The following is a 24407-nucleotide window of genomic DNA, read 5'->3' as shown; positions in this document are numbered from 1 at the left end:
CATGAAGTATTCAAAATAGGCAAATGTATAGACACCAAAGTTTATTAGTGATTAACAGGGGCAGGAAGGAGGGGGAAAAGGACAGACATTCCTTAGGGAGCTCTAAACTTCCATTAAGGGCGATCGAAGAATCTGGATGGTGGTGATGGCTGTACAACATGATCAATGTAATTAACGTCACTGAATTGTACACATAAAAAATGTTGGGATGGCTGGTATTTTGTTATATATACGTACACACATACATATACACTTACCATAATAACAAAAAAAAGACTGTGTATTGACTAAGGAAAGATCTCTAAGCCATACTAAGTGAGAAAGTCAAGCCACAGATGAATACATGCAGCATGGTCCTGTATACAGATAACCTTTTGTAAAGACACAGGTTCAGGTAACCCTGGCACAGTAAGAACACTGGAGACTGTACCACCCTGCTACCCAAAATAGGGTCTGCCAGCCACTAGCACCACCCTGACATTAGAAATGCTGAACTTCAGGCTCCACCCTAGGCCAGATTGAGAACCTGCATTTTAAATTTTAATAAGCTCTCCAGTCAAGTTTGAAAAGCGCAGCCTTAGACTCAAAGACAGTTACAGCCGAAAGGAATCACAGAGACCTAGGCAAATCCCCTACACAAGACAGAAATTACTCAATGGTATTTTTATCCCTTAGGACCATTTAGTCTTATGCAATAATGAAAACATCTTTGTATCTTCTGGAAGTTTGCGAAGCATGCTTTCTAGTTCTACATTCAAATCATCAATAAAAATGTTCAAGAGAACAGGTCCAAAAAAGAGATTTCTGTGGTAGCAAAGAGCTCCTGCCAAGCTGTCCGTGAGTAGTCATTACGTCAATAGTGGGTCCCTCAATCATAATCCAAATCTCTCCCACCACATTAACCACAGGCCATGATTCTGTCAAATTCTCTAATGGGATCAAGGCAGCAACATATCACAGCTTTGGAATTAGACCTAAATGTGAATTCAGCCTCTGACATTTCCTAGAAATGTAATCTTGGAGAGTATCGGTTTAAATCCAAGAGAATGTACATTATTATTTTAATTGATTGCTCACCAAGTGTCCTCTTGTTCTCTTTCACTTTTTTCCTCAGCTTTATAAACATGTTTGTTCCCTCAGCTTTTGCTTTTCTCTTAATTATCATCATCATGGTGTTACATACGTTAGAATATTCCTTTTCTCAAATTCACATTTATTTCATAATTAAACATACAAAGCAACAAGGTATTTTCTGAATATTATTGTACTCACACATGCTAGAGAAAAAGTGAGCTTATATCATATACTTGCTAGGCTTGGAATTACCTGGAAAACAGGTCACAGCCTTAGATAAGTGCCATCTCCACAGATGAAAAGAAGGCTAGTGTGCACTGTGCTTTTTTAACAGCAGAATCAAATAAAGATTTCATCTGCATCTACTTTACCAGCTAGTTTGAAGAGCAGCACGAGGATGCTCTTCCTACCACTCATCCTCATGCAGAGAATTGGTAGGAACAAAAACTACAAACAGTGCCTTCAAATATTCTCATCATCACTTCAACAGAAAACTAAAATGCTACATGTTATTGATTCTGGTTATTCAGAAAAATCACAAAGGCTCATATAAAGGTAAAGGTTTAATTTCAAGGAGCCATAAAAATTACAACCCAATGCCAGAAAATAGAACGTACATTTTATAAGGCCCTTTAAGTGTATCATTATAAAGATAACATGTAATGCTTCAGTGATAAATCTGTAAAAAGCTTTCCCCATCATATTCAAATTTTCCAAAGAATAGATTTGAAAAACATTATTCGAGCTCTTTTTTGCTATTGTTGAAATTAGAAACTCAAAGTGGCAAGACAATGCTGAAAAAAAACCACCACTCTTACCCTATTCATACCTATTTTCCATCATCAGTGCTGCCAACACCTCAACCATTCACTTTGGTTTGCGACACTTTCTTTAAGTAAGAGTAACGTAGCATTTTCAGTAACATACAGAAAATAAATCTGAACGACAGAGGCAGGTCTACCTGAAGAGGCTCCAGCGAACACACGTTCATTCACTGAGCACCTTTGCTCCTTACCGCATTCAAATGACAATAAAAGGATGTTTTTCTTTTTAAAAGCATAAACCCAAAAAAATGGACAAAACGAGAAATGAAACAACAGCAAGAAGGGAGTGATATAACATGTTCATGAATCTGACACTCCAAATTACAAAAGAACACAACCCAATTAAAAAATGGGCCAACAATCTGAACAGCCATTTCGTCAAAGATAGACAAATGGCCAACAATCATATCAAAATACATTCAACATCACCAGTCATCAGGAAAACACAAATTGAAACTACAATGAGATATTACTTCAGAATCACTAGGATTGCTACGATTAAAAAGTCAGATAATGACAAATATTGGTGAGGATATAGAGAAATCAGAAGCCTCATACACTGGTGTGGGAATGTAAAATGGTGCAGCCACTTTGAAAAACCGTCTAAAAGCTCCTCAAATGGCTAAACACAGAGTCGCATGATTTAATAATTCCACACCTAGGTGTATACCAAGAGAAATGAAAAATGAAGTTCTGATACATGCTACAACCTTTATCAGAACCTTGAAAACATTATGCTGAGAGAGATAAGTCAGTCACAAGAAGACAAATACTGTACACTCCCAGTAACATGAAATGTCCAGAGCAGGCAAATTCATAGAAACAGAAAGTAGACTAGTGGTTGCTCAGGCCTGGGAGGCTGGGGAATAGGGTGATAGCTAAAGGATATAAGGTTCCTTGTTAAGGGAATGAAAATGTTCTAAAGTTGACTGTGGTGATGACTGCACATACCTGTGAATATACTAAAAACCACTGAATTGTACACTTTAAATGGGTGAGTTGTATGGTATGTGAGTTATATCTCGATGAAAGAAAAGAATGAAGGGAAAAAAAAGGAGGGAAGGAAGGACAAAGGGAGGGAAGGATGGAGGGAGACACTTGCACACACATGGTCATCTTACCATGACAGAGTAACCCGGGAGCACTGGGGAAAATGTTCTTTTCAATAAATGGTGCTGGGTCAATTAGATATCCGTGCGAGGGGGAAAAAAATGAATTTTGACACTTACTTCATACCTTATCCCCAAATCAATTCCAGACGGAGTAGAGACCTGTATGTGAAAGGTTAAGCAATAATGTTTCTAGAAGATAACAAAAAAAATATCTTTTTGACCTTGGGTAGGTAAGACCTTCTTAAACAGGACACAGGAAAGCATTAACCATAAAGGAAAGGACTTATAAATTGAACTACATTAAAATTTAGAGCTTCTGTTAACCAAGACACCATTAAAGAGTAAAACAGAAAGCAACAGAATGTGGGAAAACATTTGCAATGGATACATATGATAAAGAACTCATGTTTGAAATACATATAGAACTTCTACGAAATGAAAAGAAGACTTGAACAGGCACTTTCGCCTGAAAAGAAGATATCAAATGGTCAATACACATATGGAAAGGTACTTAACCTCACTAGTCAACAAGAAAATACAAATTAAAACCAGAGAATACCTGAAACTAGGGAATATGGAAGCATAGGTGTAAGGAAATAAAATGGAATAAAAACGTACTTCAAGAGCTCATAATTCTTCTCGTTCAATCTCACAGCATTCTCCCTCCAAAATTTCTCAGATTTGTGCACGGGACTCCATTCCAACCTTCCAGATTTCAGTTCTGAACTGTATTCATCAAACGAGCTGAAAAGGTTTAAAGAATTCAAAGTTTATAAAAATCGGACAGTTACTTCAAAATTAAACAAAATATAACATCTTCACTGATAACCCAGATTGTGATCCTTCGTACTATAACAAACTACCACTTTAAAAAGTTTACTGAACGTTTAAATAATTTTTAATAAATCATGTAAAATTTTATTAAGATACAAAAAGAACCCACAGTCCTTTGAAATTTAAACGCTTGGTACGAGATATTAAAATGAGCATTGACTTTCAAAATCCTTACCCTTATACGTAAATGTCAGTCAATAAAACTATCTGATAATCTAACACAGTTTCTACTAGGACACCTGAATTACTGTAACTGCCAGACCACTAGATATATTAATATAAACTTATGTAAAAGCGTAGAACTTCAACATAAAATAATATCCTGTAATACTATTACATTATTTAAAAAACTACACTACTACCTCACAAAAAAAGAAAAATCACAACTATCAGTTCAATATTTTACAATATGATTATCAAAATGGAGAGGTTATTCATCAACTGAATTCATCTATTAGAAGTCAGGAGCCCTGGTGGCGTAGTGGTTAAGAGCTTGGCTGCTAACCAAAAGGTCAGCAGTTTGAATCCATCAGCTGCTCCTTGGAAACCCTACAGGGCACTTCTACTCTGTTCTATAGGGTCGCTATGAGTCAGAATCTACAGCAGTGGGTTTGCTTTTCGCGCGGGGGGTGGGGGGAGTTATACATATAACTGCAATGTACTTTAAAAAATCATTCGCTGTGCTTAGACTAACAATTTATTATTCAAAACGTCATAATATAAAAATTTTAAATGTGATCAACCAGTATAAAGACTCAGCGAAAGGAAATGCTTGGTCTTCATTTCAGTTAAAAAAAAAAAAAAAAAGACGTAGCCATTTAAATATTAAGACTCACAATCTGGTGTAACCAGTATTTACTAGTTAAATTGACCAGAAAATATCCCTTTGAAAAAATATTAATGTGCTTTTAACATAAGACCAGTTAGTATAAGTACTTTAGTATTTTTTAACATTAGTATCCTAAATCTTTAACTGTCAGATCAGAGACAAATCTCTTTCAACTGCACCCATCACTCACATTATGTAAATAAAAATACTTTCCAAATGATCAAATTCAAGGTGAAAAAAATCAATGATAATACTTGGCTAACAAGGAGGCATGAATTAAATTATTTTCAAAACTAACTATGACTAATCTTAGTTTTTTAAAAAAACAGGTCTTAAACAATTATTATAGAGGAACTTATCACATATTTTAAAAATAAACATAATAACAGAACTTATAACTGTGAAAGCCTATTGCCAGGCTATTATATTATGATCAACTTACCCATATTTTAAAATTTTAGAATGACATAAAAATCTACAAAACCCATTACGAGTCACCAATATAGGTAATACGCTGCATTTCTATGAAATCTTTTGGGCCTTGGGATTATGCACCAAATTAAACTATCTGTTGGACACATTTCTAGGGCATATACTACCCCTGGGGCATTTTCTGGGTACCTAAAGCCTTTTTTTTTTTTTTTTTTTTTAAAGCCTTACAACAAATTCTGTGAAGTTAGCATTTTTACTGCTATTCTACCAGAAAGAAAACTGAGACTTAAAGAAGAAACATGTTCAAGGTCACAGATCTAGAAAGTAGCCAAACAATTCAAGCCCAAGCCTGTCTTTCTCCCAAACTCAACCTACCTACCTACAGGGAAGTTATTTGTCTTCAGAGAGTAAAACTCCTAAAAATATGCTGATTGGTTAAAAATGAAAGATAACTGTATTAACAGGAAAGATCATCAAGACATTATTAAACAGAAAAAGAACAAGGGCCAGAAGGCTACGCATAACTCCATGGGGGTGGGGGAGGGGGTGGAGGTTTATGTGGAAGGAACACAAGAAACTAGAGGGAGAATGGGACTAGGAGGAGGAAATGATGGGAAGGCTCTTATTTTTCACTGTAGACACCTCTGTACTGTATAAGGGTTTATTTGCAAGATTTTTAATATAAAAAATGAAATGATGCAAAAAAAAAAAAACCAAACCCACTGCTGTTGAGTCGATTCCAACTCAAAGCCAACCTACAGGACACAGTAGAACTGCCCGACAGAGTTTCCAAAGAGCGCCTGGTGGATTCTAAGTGCTGACTTCTTGGTTAGCAGCCGTAGCACTTAACCACTATGCCACTAGGGTTTCCAATGATGTAACAGGACCTTCAAAAGGGCGGGGCGGGGGGGACCTCTCCACGTAGAGGCAAATCTCCTCCATAATTTAACAACCACTGCTGTTTTAAGAAGGCTCTAACTCAAGGGTAGACTCGCAAGTGGTTCCAGGGTCAGGCTGTCATCCTGAGAAGAGCTGGTCAGATTTCAGACATCAGAGAGCAGTGGGGATCTCCCCTGAAGAGAATGCACACCTCTAACCAACTGTTGCCGAGTAAGAATGATGAGCCAGTTTTTCTAGATTTTCCAATTTTTAATAAAAGGCATAACATTTTAATGAAATCCTTTAATTCTTAAAGATGGTAACAAACTCAGATTTTCTTAAAACCAAGACCAAACCAAACCCAGTGCCATCGAGTTGATTCCAACTCATAGCGACCCTATAGGACAGAGTAGAATTGCCCCGTATAGTTTCCAAGGAGCGCCTGGTGGATTTGAACTGCCAACCCTTAGCAGCCATAGCACTTAACCACTACACCACCAGGGTTTCCAGATTTTCTTAAAATACTATGCAATCAAACAAGGCCTAATGGGTCCAGCCTATAAGAATTAAAGAAAATCATACATACCTAAGATCCTGGACACTCTCACCGAGTTTTTCCAAAAGAAATTTTATATCTTCACTGATATCTTCATCATCATACTTCTGCTGTTCCAAGTTCTCCAGCTGTTTCAGTACTTTGCACTGAATCATAGCCAGAGCATATTCTTGGCGAGTTTCTCTTTCAGTTGATTTTTCTAAAAAATTCTGGGTTAGACAATGAGATCATGAGAAACAGCATAATATATTACACAACGTTCTCAGACCTCTGCACTTCCTTTTATGCCCCCTCACGTCCTTCTATTCTCGGGTTTAACTATTACCGTTAAGTAGATGACTCTACACCGCAAATCCTTACTATCTTCCCTGACCTTCTGTTCCCAGATCAATATGTCTTATTAAACATTTCTCACTAGTGACCTATGAGGGCCTCAAACACTGAACATGTTTACAACTAACTCCATTATGACTTTCTCAGGACCCTTCTGAGTATACAATGGTGAACTCTCCAAATTTTGGCCCCTACAGCACTTAGAATAACTAAGAAAAAGTGTTTCTTCAACTTTCTCTCTACTTTCAAGCCAATCACTTTCAACTCCAATCAAACTGTAAGTGCACAAAAGACAGCAATAAAAAACTCTTCTTAATTAAAACAATTATCAGAAAAATTCTGTGACATTCAGACAATCCCTAGTCTTCTGTGATTTTCTATTTTTAAGAGTACTTATAAAGACAGCAAAGGAATTCAAGGTTTATAAACTGTTCACTGAATTAACCAATATTTCTGAGCAAGATCACCCTAAGCCGTAGGGACAAGAGCAAACCAGACATGACCCCTGCTCTTGAGAAACCCACCTTCACTAAGCTGGTAAAGACCTGTCAAATGCCAAAAAAAAATCCTGTACAAACTAGTAACTCCAAATCTGCTATGCCAAAACTTGAAATTTCTTTAGTTTTGCAAGCTAGTTATACCCCAATTACTCTAAATGCAGAAAGAGATTTACGTTGGCACTTGGAAGTTAGTGAGATCGATGCCCACCATTCTTCCCTCTACACTTCCAACAGATCTTAAGTACCTTGAGATTAGTGAGTATGCCTTATTCATTTTTATACCACTTTTTAGGGCTTAGCTCAATATCCAGCTCTAGTTGAGTCAATAAAATATTTGAGAAACTAATCTTTTTCCTCAGTGCTTTTATGAATAAATATCACAGATTACTTGCAATTCTTTTATCATAAATAGATCATGAGTACAGCAGCAACAGCATAACTAAATTACTTCTTTCTAGAATTATTTCAAAACTGTAACATGAACTTCCATTTCGGGTCTGACAGACTGATATCCTACCAGACAAATCCTTCTATTGCAGAAAATAACTACACAACATGTTACATTCACCATGACAGACCATAAGCTGAATCATGAAACAGTCTCAAATTTCAAAGGACTGAAATCCTATGTTCTCTGGCCACAATGGAATTCAATTAGAAACCAGTTGTCTAGAAAAATCTTAAAGTATTTAGAAATTAAACAACACTTGTATATAATCCATGGGTCAAAAAATAAATCACAATGAAAGTTACCAATACTTTTACATGCTTGTCTCCGCTACTAAACTGTGAGATTCTTGTCAATAGGTCCATACTAGACATCAAAAAAAATGCAAAAAACCAAACCCACTGCTGTCAAGTCAATTCCAGCTCATAGAGACCCTACAGGACAGAGCAGAACTGCCCCATAGGGTTTCCAAGGAGCGCCTGATGGATGTGAACTGCTGACCTTTTGGTCAGCAGGTGTAGCTCTTAACCACCACGCTACCAGGGTATCCCTAGACATCAGACATTATTTTTAATTCCTTCCTAATTCGTAGCTCCTGTCTATGACTACTACAAACCATTCTTTCAGGACACCTATGGTTTCCTACTGTTGTTGTTAGGTGCCGTCAAGTCGGTTCCGACTCATAGTGACCCTATGCACAACAGAACACTGCCCGGTCCTGTGCCATCCTTACAATTGTTGTCATGCTTAAGCTCATTGTTGCAGCCACTGTGTCAATCCACCTTGTTGAGGGTCTTCCTCTTTTTCACTAACCCTGTACTTTGCCAAGCATGATGTCCTTCTCCAGGGACTCATCCCTCCTGACAACATGTCCAAAGTATGTATGACACAGTCTCGCCGTCCTTGCTTCTAAGGAGCATTCTGGTTGTACTACTTCTAAGACAGATTTGTTCCTTCTTTTGGCAGTCCATGGTATATTTAATATTCTTCGCCAACACCACCATTCAAAGGCGTCAATTCTTTTTCGGTCTTCCTTATTCATTGTCCAGCTTTGACATGCATATGATGCGACTGAAAATACCATGGCTTGGGTCAGGTGCACCTTAGTCTTCAAGGTGACACCTTTGCTCTTCAACACTTTAAAGAAGTCTTTTGCAGCTGATTTGCCCAATGCAATGCATCTTTTGATTTCCTGACTGCTGCTTCCACGAGTGTTGATTGTGGATCTAAGTAAAATGAAATCCTTGAAAATCTCAGCCTTTTCTGCATTTTTCATGATGTTGTTTATTGGTCAGGTTGTGAGAATTTTTGTTTTCCTTATATTGAGGTGCAATCCGTACTGAAGGCTGTGGTCTTTGATCTTCATCAGTAAGTGCTTCAAGTCCTCTTCACTTTCAGCAAGCAAGGTTGTCTCATCTGCATAACGCAGGTTGTTAATGAGTCTTCCTCCAATCCCGTTCTTCTTCATATAGTCCAGCTTCTCGTATTATTTGCTCAGCATACAGACTGAATAGGTATGATGAAAGGATACAATCCTGTTGCAGTCTACTTCTGAAAAGCATTAGCCACTGAAAACCTTATGAATAGCAGCGGTTTCCTACTAGACAAACTCTTTTCTCAATCCTTAAACTGTAAAACAAACCCACTGCCGTCGAGTCGATTCCGACTCACAGTGGCCCTATAGGACAGAGTAGAACTGCCCCATAGAGTTTCCAAGGAGCGCCTGGTGGATTTACACTGCTGACCTTTTGGTTAGCAGCCGTAGCACTTAACCACTACATCACCAGGGTTCCTTAAACTGGGGGTAGCCCTAAATTCTAATAATCTCCCTTTATGAAACTCTTTCCTTCTTATGTGAGATTTTGCTTGTTCTTCTACTAAATTTCCCCTTTTCCAAGTTCTAGTTACTTTTCCTACTACTATCTATTGTAACTTTGGAAACATATCAAAGCTGTTTTGTTCATATGGATGTTATTTTCACTATATTTCTGCCACTTGGAGAATTAAATTTCATATTTAAGGTATATCATAACCAACAGTTTCAGCTATAACCTCAACACATTCAAAATAATATAGACCAGCCCTGTGGTATTCTAAAACCAAAACCTCACTCAACTCTCCAAGATCCTGGCACCTCAGAGCTTAATCACCTTTGGCCCCCGCCCCCTTCCCGCCAATCCTGTATCAAATCAATCCTTGAGCTTTATCTATTTTTCCTTCAAAACATGCCTTAATTCCATCTTAGTTTACCTTAATTTCTTCTCTCCATCTCATTATAAAGAATGAAAAGAAGGAATGAACAGGTGATGAGAAGTACTTAAGAAACTGACTCTGCCAGAAGCAAGCCTAGATAACCTGTAGGTGATGTAGGCTCTGAAAGACCGTAAATCTAAGTGGAATCTTCACCCCAAGCCAATTTAAATATCATTTGGCCTTCAGCACATCAATGGAGTAGAGGAAATATGAATTCACTCAGAGCAGACAGAATCAAGTGACAATTCAGATCTTTCCTTCATCAAAATTGAACTGCAGGGCTCTCATATCATTTGTGACCAGTTTTGTTAATTTCCAATCAGTCATAAACGAGTACTTTTATAAAATATAATAAATATTACTTACTAGAAAAATGAATTTAAAGACATGCAAAATACAAGCTCAGATTTGTTATTAAATTCAGCAGACACAGCATTATTCTGTTACATTCCTATAAGTTTCTAAGTGCTCATTCCTGATTTCTGTACTTGTCTGTTGCAGGCAGCTAACAAACAGCTCACTGCATGCAGTGCACTGCAAACTACGCGGTAAAACAGCAGTGTGTTAAAGGACTCACCCTTAGAATAAATATGTCTGTCTTGCTACACCTCATCCAAACCTGGTATCTAATAATCAAGATAGAGGTTAATCAAAGAGAGGTCTGGGCAGAAGTCCTAAAATAGGGAATGAGGGACAGACCTGGGAATAAACTTTCTTGGTGGCAATACTTCCATATAAAACAGTGGGCAAAGCAGTCCCCATGACACTAAACAAGAGCTGGCCCTAGCCATCACTAAGTGATGGTTATGAACTACTTGCACAGGAGGAGGCTGTGAGCATGTGCGTGTGCAGGTCTGGGTCTGTGGGTGCATATATGTGTACATCTGTGAATAAAACATGATCAACTCAATTTAGTAGCAATTTTTCTTAAAACTTTCTGCTGAAAATTATACAGTTGTAAAAATATCATTTACCTTATTATCTAACATATTACGTTGGCTCTTGACTAAACAGGGAAACCTTGGTGGTGTAGTGCTTAAGTGCTATGGCTGCTAACCAAAAGGTCAGCAGTTAGAATCCACCAGGCACTCCTTGGAAACCCAATGCGGCAGTTCTACTCTGTCCTACAGGGTCACTATGAGTCAGAATCAACTTGATGGCAATGGGTTTTTGTTTTTGTTTTTTTTGACTAAACAAACCAAAAAGAGAAATAAAACTCCCGACAGATGTAAAAATCCAGACAACAAAAATGGTCTTTAATACCTTTCTCAGTCACAGCCTCAAAACATTCTAGTTTATTTTAGGAGCTAAACATCGACAAATCAATTTAACCAACAGCAACGACTGCAGAGACCTAGAGTTCAGCAGCTGCTATGAATAACTGAGATTGACATCTTCAAAAATAAAGTTCAAACAGGAAAAAAAAAAAAAATTATCGGCTGGTAGATTTGTTCAGCTCACAGCAGCTCAGCAAGCTTCCTAAAGTCACGAAAATTTCCTTCCTGAGTTTCAGGATGTGGGAAAAAACGAGACCATTCTCAAATAGCCTCATCAGTCAAACCTTTTTAAAAGGTTATAGAAATTTAAGACTGACATACACACTAAAGAAAAAAAAAAACAAAAAAACTTTTGTTGACCTGTTTGATGACCTAAATTTGAATGGTTTATTATGTCTTCGCTAACGGCTCAATTTTAGCTAAGCTGCAGACATCAAAGTTGTAGACATCTAAAGACATTCTTATGATTTAAAAGAAGGGAGAAAATGGAGGCTTTCTGTCAACACTCAGCATATTCACATATTGACTACATTATTCCAATTTAGCACAGGATAGTAAAAAAAAAAAAAAAACTGGACGTGAAAATTTCTGCAAATAAATTGGGCATATTTAAATAGTCTGAAATCCAAAATTACAAATAGAAGTCCAGAAATCATTGTAGTAAATGCCATAAATTATGGGTAAAAAACTGAAACTGTAAATACAGTTTAAACAAGATTGCAAATCTTGCTAAGTACTAATAAAATATTCAAGCTGCCTCTTCTAAATCAAGTAGAACTGCACTGGATCCTTGCCTAGGTTCAAGAGAAATTCAGCAAGAATCCAACTTAAGAGGTGGGAGATTTAAAGAGGCAAACTGCTATTATCCTATGATTTTATGGAGAAAAAAGGCAGGGGAAAAAATACATAGTGTATTTTACTCCTGCAGGCATTTCACTGTTAGTTCATTTAATCCTCACCCAATCTTGAATTAAATTAAGAATTATTAACCATCTTTATCCCTGGGTGGCACAAATGGTTAAGGGCTCAAATACTGGCCAATAGGTTGGCAGTTCGAGTTTACCCAGACGCACCTGGAAGATGGGCCTGGCAATCTGCTTCCAAGAGGTCACAGCCCTGACAACCCCATGGAGCACAGTTCTACTCTGACACACATGGGGTGGCCATGAGTTAGAACTGACTCCAAGGCAACAACGACAACCACCACCACCACCTTTAATCAATGGAGAAACCAGCTATGACAGTTTAAGCAACTCTCCCAGCATTTAAACAATTAGGTGCTATAAATCACACCTAGGTCTATCCACTTCGGAGGCCACATTCTTTCTACTGCTCCATACTAAAAGGAAAATTAGGAAAGAGATATCGAAACCCTGGAGATGTAGTGGTTAAGAACTACGGCTAAGCAAAAGGTCGGCAGTTCAAATCCACCAGACACCACTTGGAAACTCTATGGGGCAGTTCTATCCTGTCCTATAGGGTCACTATAAGTTGGAATCAACTCAACAGCAAAGAGTTTGGTTTGGTTTATGCTGTCCTAATTCTCAAATTTCCATAAAGAAAGTAGCTAGTCAATCTAGAGAGTTTCCAAATCTAGTCAGAAGAAAAACGAAGAATCTCAATCTGGACCTATACTTCTTATGCCTTTTTTGAGCTTTATATATTGTAAACATTCTTCATGGTGAGACCATCAAGACAAAGATTTAAACAAAATGCAAAGTACTTAAGGCATCTTGTCTTATTGATCTTTGCATGCCCTGAGTAACTAATACATTGACTGGCATATATATGGTCTTCAATGAACATCTGATGCATGGATAAAACGACAGATGAATAAATAATCCACGAACAATAGGAAAAAAGAGGGGAAGGAGAGAGGGCTTAAAGGTATGATTCAACTAATATCCACTAATACCTCTCTTCTTTGATATAACAATACTAGATATACCTGCTTCCAATGACCCTTTTATGCTACATAATGATCTAAAATGAAAAGCAATGAGAGCGAAGAGGAACTAAGTGGGGACAAAAAACTTAGTAGGTGTGTGGAAAGGCTGGCTGTAACAGCTACTGTACTTTTATGCTTAGACCACTTCTATAAAGTATTAGCAACTGATTTACTTTTACAAGTTCACAGCATTAAAAATATTATCTAAATAATACTTTAGAGAGCCATGTAACTTTATTTAAACTAAGGGGAAAGATACAAGAGAGATTCTTCGAAAAAATAGGCCAGCAGCTAAAATAAGACCATGAATAAGCATTCTATTGCAACGCTCTTTCCCACGCCTCTATTTTATCTTAAAAAAATGATCGTATCAACAAAACTATCAAAAGCCTGCAAGAAATAATTTTATAATTTTTATTATCTTCACCACTTTGAAAAATAGATATTTTAATTAAAACTATATATATAACATATAATCAATTGGTCTCAACTCACCCAGGTCAAAGGAGAATGAAGAATGCCAAGACACTAGGTAATTAGGAGCCCAAGAGACAGAAAGGGCCACATAAACCAGAGACTACATCAGCCTGAGACCAGAAGAACTTGATGGTGCCCGGCTACAACCGATGACTGCCCTGACAGGGAACACAACAGAGAACCCCTGAGGGAGCAGGAGAGCAGTGGGATAATGCAGACCCCAAATTCTCATAAAAAGACCAGACTTAATGGGCTGACCGAGACTAGAAGGACCCCAGTGGTCATGGCCCCCAAACCTTCTGCTGGCCAAGGACAGGAACCATTCTCAAAGTCAACTCTTCAGACATGGATTGGACTGGACAATGGGTTGGAGAGGGATGCTGGTGAGGAGTGACCTTCTTAGATCAGGCGGACACTTGAGACTATGTTGGCATCTCCTCCCTGGAGGGGAGATGAGAGGGTAGAAGGGGTTAGAAGCTGGTGAAACGGACACGAAAAACAGAGAGTGGAGGAGGGAGGGAGTGGGCTGTCTCATTAAGAGGGGAGCAATTAAAGTAGGCAGTAAGGTGTATATAAGTTTTTGTGTGACAGACTGACATGATTTGTAAACTTTCACTTAAAGCACAATAAAAATTTAAAAAAGAAAAATCTAAAACAAACAAAAAAGACTGAAGACAATGATTTGGATGAGTTATGATGACCAAAAGGGGGAGAGGTGGTGAACTGCAACTTATACTCTCCCGTTTTTGTATGTTTTCTATTATAACCAACAAAAAAGATAATGGCCAACTGACCACACCCAATCATTCATACAAGGAGATATTTTCTATTTTATACTCTCTCTTTCTTCTTAACCTGTCACCAAAGAAATAAGTCAGTGGTGAGAGAGGTGAGTGTGAATAAGCTGCATATTCCCCAAACTCATTCTCTCAGACCTCTGGAGACATTCACCATGCCTGCATTAAAGAGAGAAGAGCTTTGAACCTAATATGAAACTGCTCTATAATAACCTTAAATTTTGAAGGCCACAACGAGAGTTTAACAACAAAACCAAATAAGAATTTAAGTATTTCTACTGAGGTATCATTAAGAGAAGGAGCCCTAGTGGAGCAATGGTTAAGCCCTCAGTTACCAACTGAAAGCTTGGCAGTTAGAGCTCAGCAGCTGCTCTACAGGAGAAAAGGAATGGTGATCTGTTCCCTTAAAGATTTAAAGCCTAGGAAACCCCAGGAAGCAGGTCTACTCTGTCATACAGGGTTGATATGAGTTGGAATTGACTAAGGACACACAATGACAACATCACTACAGGATCCCATGGCCTGGGTGGAAAAGTAGATATGGGGAGATAAATTGAAAAGTCATACTGAAGGTATCAATAAAAATTAATAAATGAAATTGTATAATGTTTATGCCTCAAAAAAAAAAAAAACTAACATACAGAAATGGATAGGTAGATATAAACTGAAAAATAATACCAATCGTTTCCAAGTTAATTACTTAGAAGTAAAAATCATAAAAAGAAAAACCCAACAATTTGAAATATCTTTCCTATACACTCTAACTGCAAAGAAATCGAGTCAAGGGTAACTATTTTTCATAACAGTTTCTCTAGTATAAAATACATCTTATTTTCTGAGAAAAGCCTTCAATATAAAGTTTACAAACAGCTTCCAATTTAGAAAAAAAAAATCCATACACAAACAAAAAATAGGAACATTCCCTCTAGTTTTGCATTCTGTGAGATGCTCTGTTAAGTGGATGATTTTAAAAAGCTCTTAATGTATTATCTTAACATAATCATGAAACTAGATGTGTAAGACTTTGCGGTAAGTTCATTTTCAATGTACCAATAACTCCAGGCAAACAGATATTCTGTCACAGAAAACTATTACGTAGTTTTAAATGTGGGAAACCAAACAAAGCAGTCAAAAGGTAAAAATGAATTTAACTCAGTCAAAATAGAAACCACTAAAAATTTAAGTAAATCCAATACCACTATCGTATTTCTACAGAATGTGGGCAGTGGTGGTTCAGTGGTGGAATTCCTGCCTTCCATGTGGGAGACCTGGGTTCAAACCCCAGGCAATGCATCTCAGGTACGGCCACCACCCATGTGTCAGGAGAAGCCTGCATGTTACTATGATGCTGAAGAGCTTTCAGCAGAGCTTCCAGGCTAAGATGAACTAAGACAAACGGCCTGGCAATCTCCTTCTGAAAACTGACCGATGAAAATGCTATGGATCACAATGGACAGATCCATAATTGATTGTGGGGGTGGCACGGGACCAGGCAGTGTTTTGTTCCTTTGTGAGTGGGTTCACCATGAGTCGGGGGCCTACTTGACAGCAACTAACAACAACACTACTACCGAACGGTTTTCTACTTTGTCTTTCAGTGTTCTTGTTCAGTCCCTCATATACAAGTATTCCCTGATATATGACATATTCAGGTTATGACAAACACACTTACAACCGTCAGTGTATCTAGAATGTTGCATCTTCCTGGGAGGAAGTAATGGGAAAATGCATGCAGGGGATATGGAAAAATCTGCTGAGTTACGTGAGCATGCTGCAAGCATTTGATCAGGGTAATATGATGGAAGAGATCAGTGGCAAAAATGTCCATATGGAAAGAACCCTGAATTTAGAACATGACCTTGCCGATGTGGAACAGCTCAAAGATGACCAAGAATGACAACTGACAGATCAGGACATAATGGATTTTCAAGAGGAAAAAAATGCTGAAGATGAAAGAAATAATGAGGAAGAAGAAAGAAAGAAGTGTCAAAAAATTTTACAATGGGAGAGGTGGGGCGAAGGTGACAGAATGCTCAGATGCTTCCTGCAAACCCTCTTACAACAAAGACCCCAAAAAACAAGGAAAATGATTATATTTATGACAACCTAGGAGCCCTGAACATCAAAGGCAAAGTCAGAAAATGGACTGAGTGGCGGGGGAGCAATGGTTCAGAAGTGGAGAGGACTTGCCGAACCTGTATTGCCAGGATCCTTCAGGTACCATTCCCGGGAGTGGATGCGGTGGGCTGGTAGTAGCACTGGCCAGTTTCCACAGGTAGGGAGAAGCAGCCAGCAGCACAGCCTAGTCTAACCTCTGGAACCAGAGAAGAATAGCACCCTCGACAAAATATAAGTACTTGCGTATATTTTACTGTGCCCCCCACCTAGCAGGCTTCAGTGGCTGTTGATTTCCCTGGGCCTGAGACAGGCCCTGTTGAGTGCCTGGAGCCATCCTCCTGGCCATGGAGAAGGAATAAATTTGCAACCAGGGGAAAAGATAATTTGCCAGCTCCACTAACCGGGGAGCTCAGGACAGAAGTGGCTCCTGTCCAGGCATAAACGGTCCATGGACTTTAAGTACCTTTCCCCTCTGCAAGGACCTGTGTGGGCCTATTTCAGGAGAATAGGCCCTTGTTGACAGACCACAACTGTTTCAGCTGCCAGTGGAGAGGTGGATTTTGATGCTTGACAACACTTTGCCTATTAAACAGAGTCCTCACCTGCACACATCAGAGGCCTAAGGACTGGTGGCTCCACTCAGGTCACCTAACCACCCACAACAGGGGCCCAAGGATAACTGGTACCTACCAGCCCTTACAACCAAAAACATTGGGTGCCCATGGTCCCTCTGGAAAACCCACCCACCTGCATGCTCTAGGGAAGAGGGACATGCTTTCCTCAGAGACACTTGTGGGACGATTCTCAGCCCCCCTGCCTTGTTCAATGCATGACCCCCTGCTGCAATCAGATGCCAGTACCTACACCAACAACCCCTGCCCCTCTAAGACTGTAGGACAGAACCTGTACCACACACTTAATGATCAGCTACCAGGGCACTGGAGCTGAGTTCATACAAGAAAAGTGAATGGACTCTTAGACTGACATACTTGATAACAGCTCTAGCCATCTGGTGACAGGACATCAGAGCTCCAAAGGTGAAAATAATCAAGCTACCTCACTCAAGAAACCCATTTGGGCATATAAAAAAAAAAAAAGCGAGAAGCTAGGATACACTAAGCAAACATAAACTAATACAATAACTTATAGATGGCTTGGACACAACAGTCAATATTAAGTCACATAAAGAAACAGACCATGATCGCCTCAACAAGCTCTCAAAACAAAGAATCGACAGATCTTCTTCATGAAGGTGCCTTCCTCAATTACCAGATGCGGAATTCAAAAGATTAATATACACAACTCCTCAAGACATCAGGAATGAAATTAGGAAGGAGATTAGGTAATATGCAGAACAAGCCAAGAACACACAGATAAAGCAGTTAAAGAAATTAAAAAGGTTATTCAAGAACATAATGAAAAATTTAATAAGTTGCAAGAATCCACTGAGAGAGCAATCAGAAATTCTGAAGATTAACAACAAAATTACAGAAGTAGACAACTCAGTAGAAAGTCAGAGGAGTAGAATTGAGCAAGTTGAAGGCAGAACTGGTGAACTTGAAGATGAAGCACTTGGCACTAATATATTTGACGAAAAAACAGATAAAAGAATTTAAAAAACTGAAGAAGCCTTAAGAATCATGTAGGGCTCTATCAAGATAAATAACCTACAGGTGATTGCACTACCAGAACAGGGAAGGATAACAGAAAATACAGAGAGAATTGTTGAAGATTTCCTAGAAGAAAACTTCCCTGATATCGTGAAAGAAGAGAAGATATCTATCCAAGATGCTCATCGAACTCCATGTAAGGAAGATTTTAAAAGAAAGTCACCCAGACATATTATAATCAAACTAGCCAAAACCAAAGATAAAAAGAGAATTTTAAGAGCAGCTAGGAATAAACAAAAAGTTACCTACAAAAGAGAGTAAATAAGAATAACCTTGGACTACTCGGCAGAAACCATGCAGGCAAGAAGGTAACGGGATGAGGTATATAAATTTTTGAAGGAAAAAAACTGCCAGCCAAGATTCATATATCCAGCAAAACTGTCTCTCAAAAAACAAAGGTGAAATTAGGACATTTCCAGATAAACAGAAGTTTAGAGAATTTGCAAAAACCAAACCAAAACTACAAGAAATACAAAAGGGAGTACTTTGGTTAGAACATCAATAATATCAGGTATCCACCCAAGACTAGAACACTGGACAGGGAAAGCAGAGGTTAACCCAGACAGAGAAATCAAAAAAATAAATCGAGATTAAAATGCTCAAAACAGGGAAATAGTGATATTATTACATGAAAGAAATCAACATTAAAACAATAGAGGGACTAAGAAATGTAGTCATGGATCATTCACATGGAGAGGAAGACAAGGTGATATAAAGAAATAATAGTTAGGCTTAAACTTAGAAAAATAGGGGTAAATATTAAGGTAACCACAAAGGAGACTAACTATCCTAACTCATCAAAACAAAATACAAGAAAACAATAGAGACTCAGCAGAAACAAAATCAACAACGAGTAAGAGGAAAAGATAATATCTAAACATAAAACTACTCAGCACAAAAAATTAAGTGGGAAAAAGAAATTGTCAACAACAACAACAAAAAAAGACATCAAAATGACAGCACTAAACACATAAAAAAATATGTAAATGGACTAAACGCACCAAAAAAGAGACAGAGAGTGGCAGAATGGATTAAAAAACATGACCCGTCTATATACTGCCTACAAGAAACACACCTTAAACTTAGAGACACAAACAAACTGAAACTCAAAGGATGGAGAAAAATATATCAAGCAAACAACAATCAAAAAAAAACAGGACTGGCAGTATTAATTTCTGACAAAACAGACTTTAAAGTTCAATCCACCACAAAGCACAAGGAAGGACACTACATAAAGATTAAAGGGACGATACACCAGGGGGATATAACCATATTCAATATTTATGAACCCAATGACAGGGCTGCAAGATACATAAAAACAAACTCTAACACCAATGAAAAGTGAGATAGACAGTGCCACAATTTTAGTAGGGACTTAAACAAACCCCTTCCAGTGAAGGACAGAACATCCAGAAAGAAGCTCAATAAAGACACGGAAGATATAAATGCCACAATCAAACACTTGACTTCAAAGATATATACAGAACACTCCACCCAAGAGCAGCCAATTGTACATTCTTTCCTAGTGCACAGAGAACGTTCTCTAGAATAGACCACATATTAGGTCATAAAGCAAGCCTTAGCAGAACTCAAAACACTGAAATATTACAAAGTAACTTCAATGGAAATCAGTAACAGGAAAAGCAGGGAAAAGAAATCAAACACTTGGAAACTGAACAATACCCTGCTCAAAAAAGACTGGATTATAGAAGACATTAAGGATGGAATAGAGAAATTCAGAGAATCCAGTGAGAATGAAAACACTTCCTATCAGAACCTTTGGGACACAGCAAAAGCGGTACTCAGAGGCCAATTTATATCAATAAATGCACACATCCAAAAAGAAGAAAGGGCCAAAATCCAAGAATTATCCCTACAACTTGAACAAATAGTACGAGAGCAACGAAAGAAACCCACAGGCACCAGAAGAATACAAATAATAAAAATTACAGCAGAATTAAATAGAAAAACAACTGAAAGAGTTAACAAGACCAAAAGCTGGTTCTCTGAAAAAATTAACAAAATTGAAAACCACTGGCCAAACTGACAAAAGAAAAACAGGAGAGGAAGCAAATACCCCCAAAAAGAAAGGAAATGGGCAATATTACAACAGGCCCAACTGAAATTAAAAGAATCATATCAGATTACTATGAAAAATTATACTTTAACAAATTTGAAAACTTAGAAGAAATAGATGAATTTCTAGAAACACACTACCTACCTAATCTAACACAAACAGAAGTACAACAACTAAATAAGACACAAAACAAAGTGATTGAAAAGGTAATCAAAAAACTCCCAGCACCAGCTACAACCGATGACTGCCCTGACAGGGAACACAACAGAGAACCCCTGAGAGAGCAAGAGAGCAGTGGGATGTGAACCCCAAATTCTCATAAAAAGACCAGACTGAATGGTCTGACCGAGACTAGAAGGAACCCGGTGGTCATGGCCCCCGGAACCCCTGTTGGCCCAGGACAGGAACCATTCCCAAAGCCAACTCTTCAGACATGGATTGGACTGGACAGTGGGTTGGAAAGGGATGCTGGTGAGGAGTGAGCTTTATGGATCACGTGGACACCTGAGACTATGTTGGCATCTCCTGCCTGGAGGGGAGATGAGAGGGTAGAGGGGCTTAGAAGCTGGCAAAATGGACACGAAAAGAGAGTGGAGGGAGAGAGCGGGCTGTCTCCTTAGGGGAAGAGTCATTGGGATTATGTAGCAAGGTGTATATAAGTTTTTGTATGAGAGACTGACTTGATTTGTAAACTTTCACTTAAAGCACACACACACACAAAAAAAAATCCCTGGCCTGGACACCTTCACTGCAGAGTTCTACTGATCTTTCAGAGAAGAGTTAACACCACTACTACTAAAGCTATTTCAGAGCATAGAAGAGGATGGAATACTACCAAACTCATTCTATGAAGCCGGCATATCCCTGATACCAAAACCAGGTAAAGACAACACAAAAAAAGAAAATTGCAAACCTATACCCCTCACGAACTCAGATGCAAAAATCCTCAACAAAATTCTAGCCCAAAAAATTCAACAACATATCAAAAAAATAATTCACTATGACCAATTGGGATTCACACCAGATATGCAGGGATGGTTCAACAATAGAAAAACAATTAATGTAATCCATCATATAAATAAAACTAAAGGCAAGAAACACATGATTTTATCAATTGATGCAGAAAAGGCATTTGACAAAATAAAACACCCATTCATGACAGAAACTCTCAGCAAAATAGGAATGGAGGAAAAATTCCTCAACATAATAAAGGGCATTTATATAAAGCCAACACCTTTATATAAATCCTAAATGGAGAGAATCTGAAAGCATTCCCCTTGAGATCGGAACCACACAAGGATACCCTTTATCACCACTCTTATTCAATATTGTGCTGGAGGTCCTAGCCAGAGAAATTATGCTAGATAAAGAAATAAAGGGCAACCAGATTGGTAAGAAAGAAGTAAAAGTATCTCTATTTGCAGATGACATGATCTTATACACAGAAAACCCGAAAGAATCCTCAAGAAAACTACTGAAACGAATAGTTCAGCAGAATATCAGGATACAAGATAAAAACCACCAAAACCAAACCCAGTGCCATCAAGTCGATCCCGACTCATAGCGACCCTATACGACAGAGCAGAACTGCCACATAGAGTTTCCAAGGAGCGCCTGGTGGATTCAAACTGTTGACCCTTTGGTTAGCAGCTGTAGCACTTAACCACTACACCACCAGGGTTTCCGGATACAAGATAAACACAAAAATCAGTTGGATTACTCTACACCAACAAAAAGAACATCAAAGAGGAAATCACCAAAAAAAAAGTACCCCCCAAAAAGATAAAATACTTAGCAATAAATCTTACCAGAGACGTAAAAGGCCTATACAAAAAAACTGCAAGACGCTACTGCAAGAAACTAAAAGAGACCTACATAAGTAGAAAAACATGCCATGCTCACGGATAGGCAGACTTAACATTGTAAAAATGTCTCTTCTACCAAAAGTGATCTATAGATTTATTGTAATTCCGACCCAAATTCCAAAGACATTTTTTAATGAGATGGAGAAACAAATCACCAACTTCATATGGAAGGGAAAGAGGCCCCAGATAAGTAAAGCATCACTGAAAAAGAAGAACAAAGTGGGAGGCCTCACTCTACCTGACTGTAGAACCTATTATACTGTGACGGTAGTCAAAACAGCCTGGTACTGGTACAACAACAGATACATAGACCAATGGAACAGAATTGCGAATCCAGACATAAATCCATCCACATATGAGCAGCTAATACTTGACGAAGGCCCAAAGTCAGTTAATTGGGGAAAAGACAGTTTTTTTAACAAATGGTGCTGGCATAACTGGATATCCATGTGCAAAAAAAAAAGAAACAAGACCCATACCTCACACCATGCACAAAAACAAACTCAAAACGGATCAAAGACCTAAATATAAAATCTAAAATGATAAAGGTCATGGAAGAAAAAATAGGGACAACACTAAGAGCCCTAATACATGGCATAAATAGTATATGAAACATTACTAACAATGCAGAAGAGAAACTAGATAACTGGGAGCTCCTAAAAATCAATCACCTATGCTCATCCAAAGACTCCACCAAAAGAGTAAAAAGACTACCTACAGACGGAAAAAGTTTTTAGCTATGACATTTCTGGTCAGTGTCTGATCTCTAAAATCTACATGATACTTCAAAAACTCAACTACGAAAAGACAAATCACCCAATTAAAACATGGACAAAGGATATGAACAGGCACTTCACTAAAGAAGACATTCAGGTAGCCAAAAGATACGTGAGGAAATGCTCATTATCATTTGCCATTAGAGAAGTGCAAGTCAATACGACAATGAGATTCCATTCCACTCCAATAAAGCTGGCATTAATCCAAAAAACACAAAATAATAAATGTTAGAGAGGTTGTGGAGAGGGGAACACTTATACACTGCTGGTGGGAATATAAAATGGTACAACCGCTTTGCAAATTGATTTGGCGCTTCCTTAAAAAACTAGAAATAGAATTACGATAGAATCTAGCAATCCCACTCCTTGGAATATATCCTAAAGAATTAAGAGCCTTTACATGAACAGATACACGCACATCCATGTTCACTGCAGCACTGCTAACAACAGCAAAAATGGAAGCAACCACAGAGCCCATCACCAGATGAATGGATAAATAAATTACGGTATATTCACACATTGGAATACTATGTATCGATAAAGAATGATGATAAACCTGTGAAAACATTTCATAACATGGAGGAATCTGGAAGGCATTATGCTGAGTGAAATTAGTCAGTTGCAAAAGGAGGAATATTGTATAAAAATACTATTATAAGAACTGGAGAAATAGTTTAAACAGAGAGGAAAACATTCTTTGATGGTTATGAGCGAGGGAGGGAGGGAGGGAGGTATTTGCTAATTAGACAGTAGATAAGAACTAATTTAAGTGAAGGGAAAGACAACACACAATACAGGTGAGGTCAGCACAACTGGACAAAACCAAAAGCAAAGAAGTTTCCTGAATAAACTGAATGCTTCAAAGGCCAGCATAGCAGGGGCGGGGGTTTGGGGACCATGATTTCAGGGGACATCTAAGTTAACTTGCATAATAAAATCTATTAAGAAAACATTCTGCATCCCACTTTGGAGAGCGGTGTCTTAAACACTAGCGAGCGGCCACCTAAGATGCATCAATTGGGTGGACACAAGGTAATTACGAGCCCAAGAGACAGAGATGGCCACATAAACCAGAGACTACATCAGTCTGAGACCCGAAGTGCTAGATGGCGCCTGGCTACAACCAATGACTGCCCTGACAGGGAACACAACAGAGAACCTCTGAGGGAGCAGGAGAGCAGTGGGATGCAGACCCCAAATTCTCGTAAAAAGATCAGACTTAATGGTCTGACTGAGACTAGAAGGACCCTGGTGGTCATGGTCCCCAGACCTTCTGTTAGCCCAGGACAGGAACCATTCCCAAAGCCAACTTTTCAGACAGGGATTGG

General features: G+C 38.3%; 1 protein-coding gene across 2 annotated transcripts in view; it reads right to left on the bottom strand.

The window, feature by feature from the left end:
• ATP6V1H (ATPase H+ transporting V1 subunit H) overlaps positions 1 to 24407 on the bottom strand; it is a 132092-nt gene that overhangs the window by 56602 nt on the left and 51083 nt on the right. Inside the window, exons 10-11 of one of the 2 annotated variants that reach the window (XM_049853514.1) lie at positions 6571 to 6749; positions 3629 to 3754 (exon numbers count right to left, since the gene is read on the bottom strand). In XM_049853514.1, the coding sequence (XP_049709471.1) occupies positions 3629 to 3754; positions 6571 to 6749 (305 nt within the window). Of the gene's footprint in view, positions 1 to 3530; positions 3755 to 6570; positions 6750 to 24407 lie in introns of those variants that run through there. The other variant, XM_049853513.1, reaches the window with a different exon arrangement.

The sequence above is a fragment of the Elephas maximus genome, chromosome 15, assembly GCF_024166365.1.
Source record: "Elephas maximus indicus isolate mEleMax1 chromosome 15, mEleMax1 primary haplotype, whole genome shotgun sequence".
Classification (NCBI taxonomy): Eukaryota; Metazoa; Chordata; class Mammalia; order Proboscidea; family Elephantidae; genus Elephas; species Elephas maximus.
The sequence above is the reverse complement of the archived record's forward strand: the minus strand, read 5'-3'. Positions and strand labels throughout refer to the sequence as shown.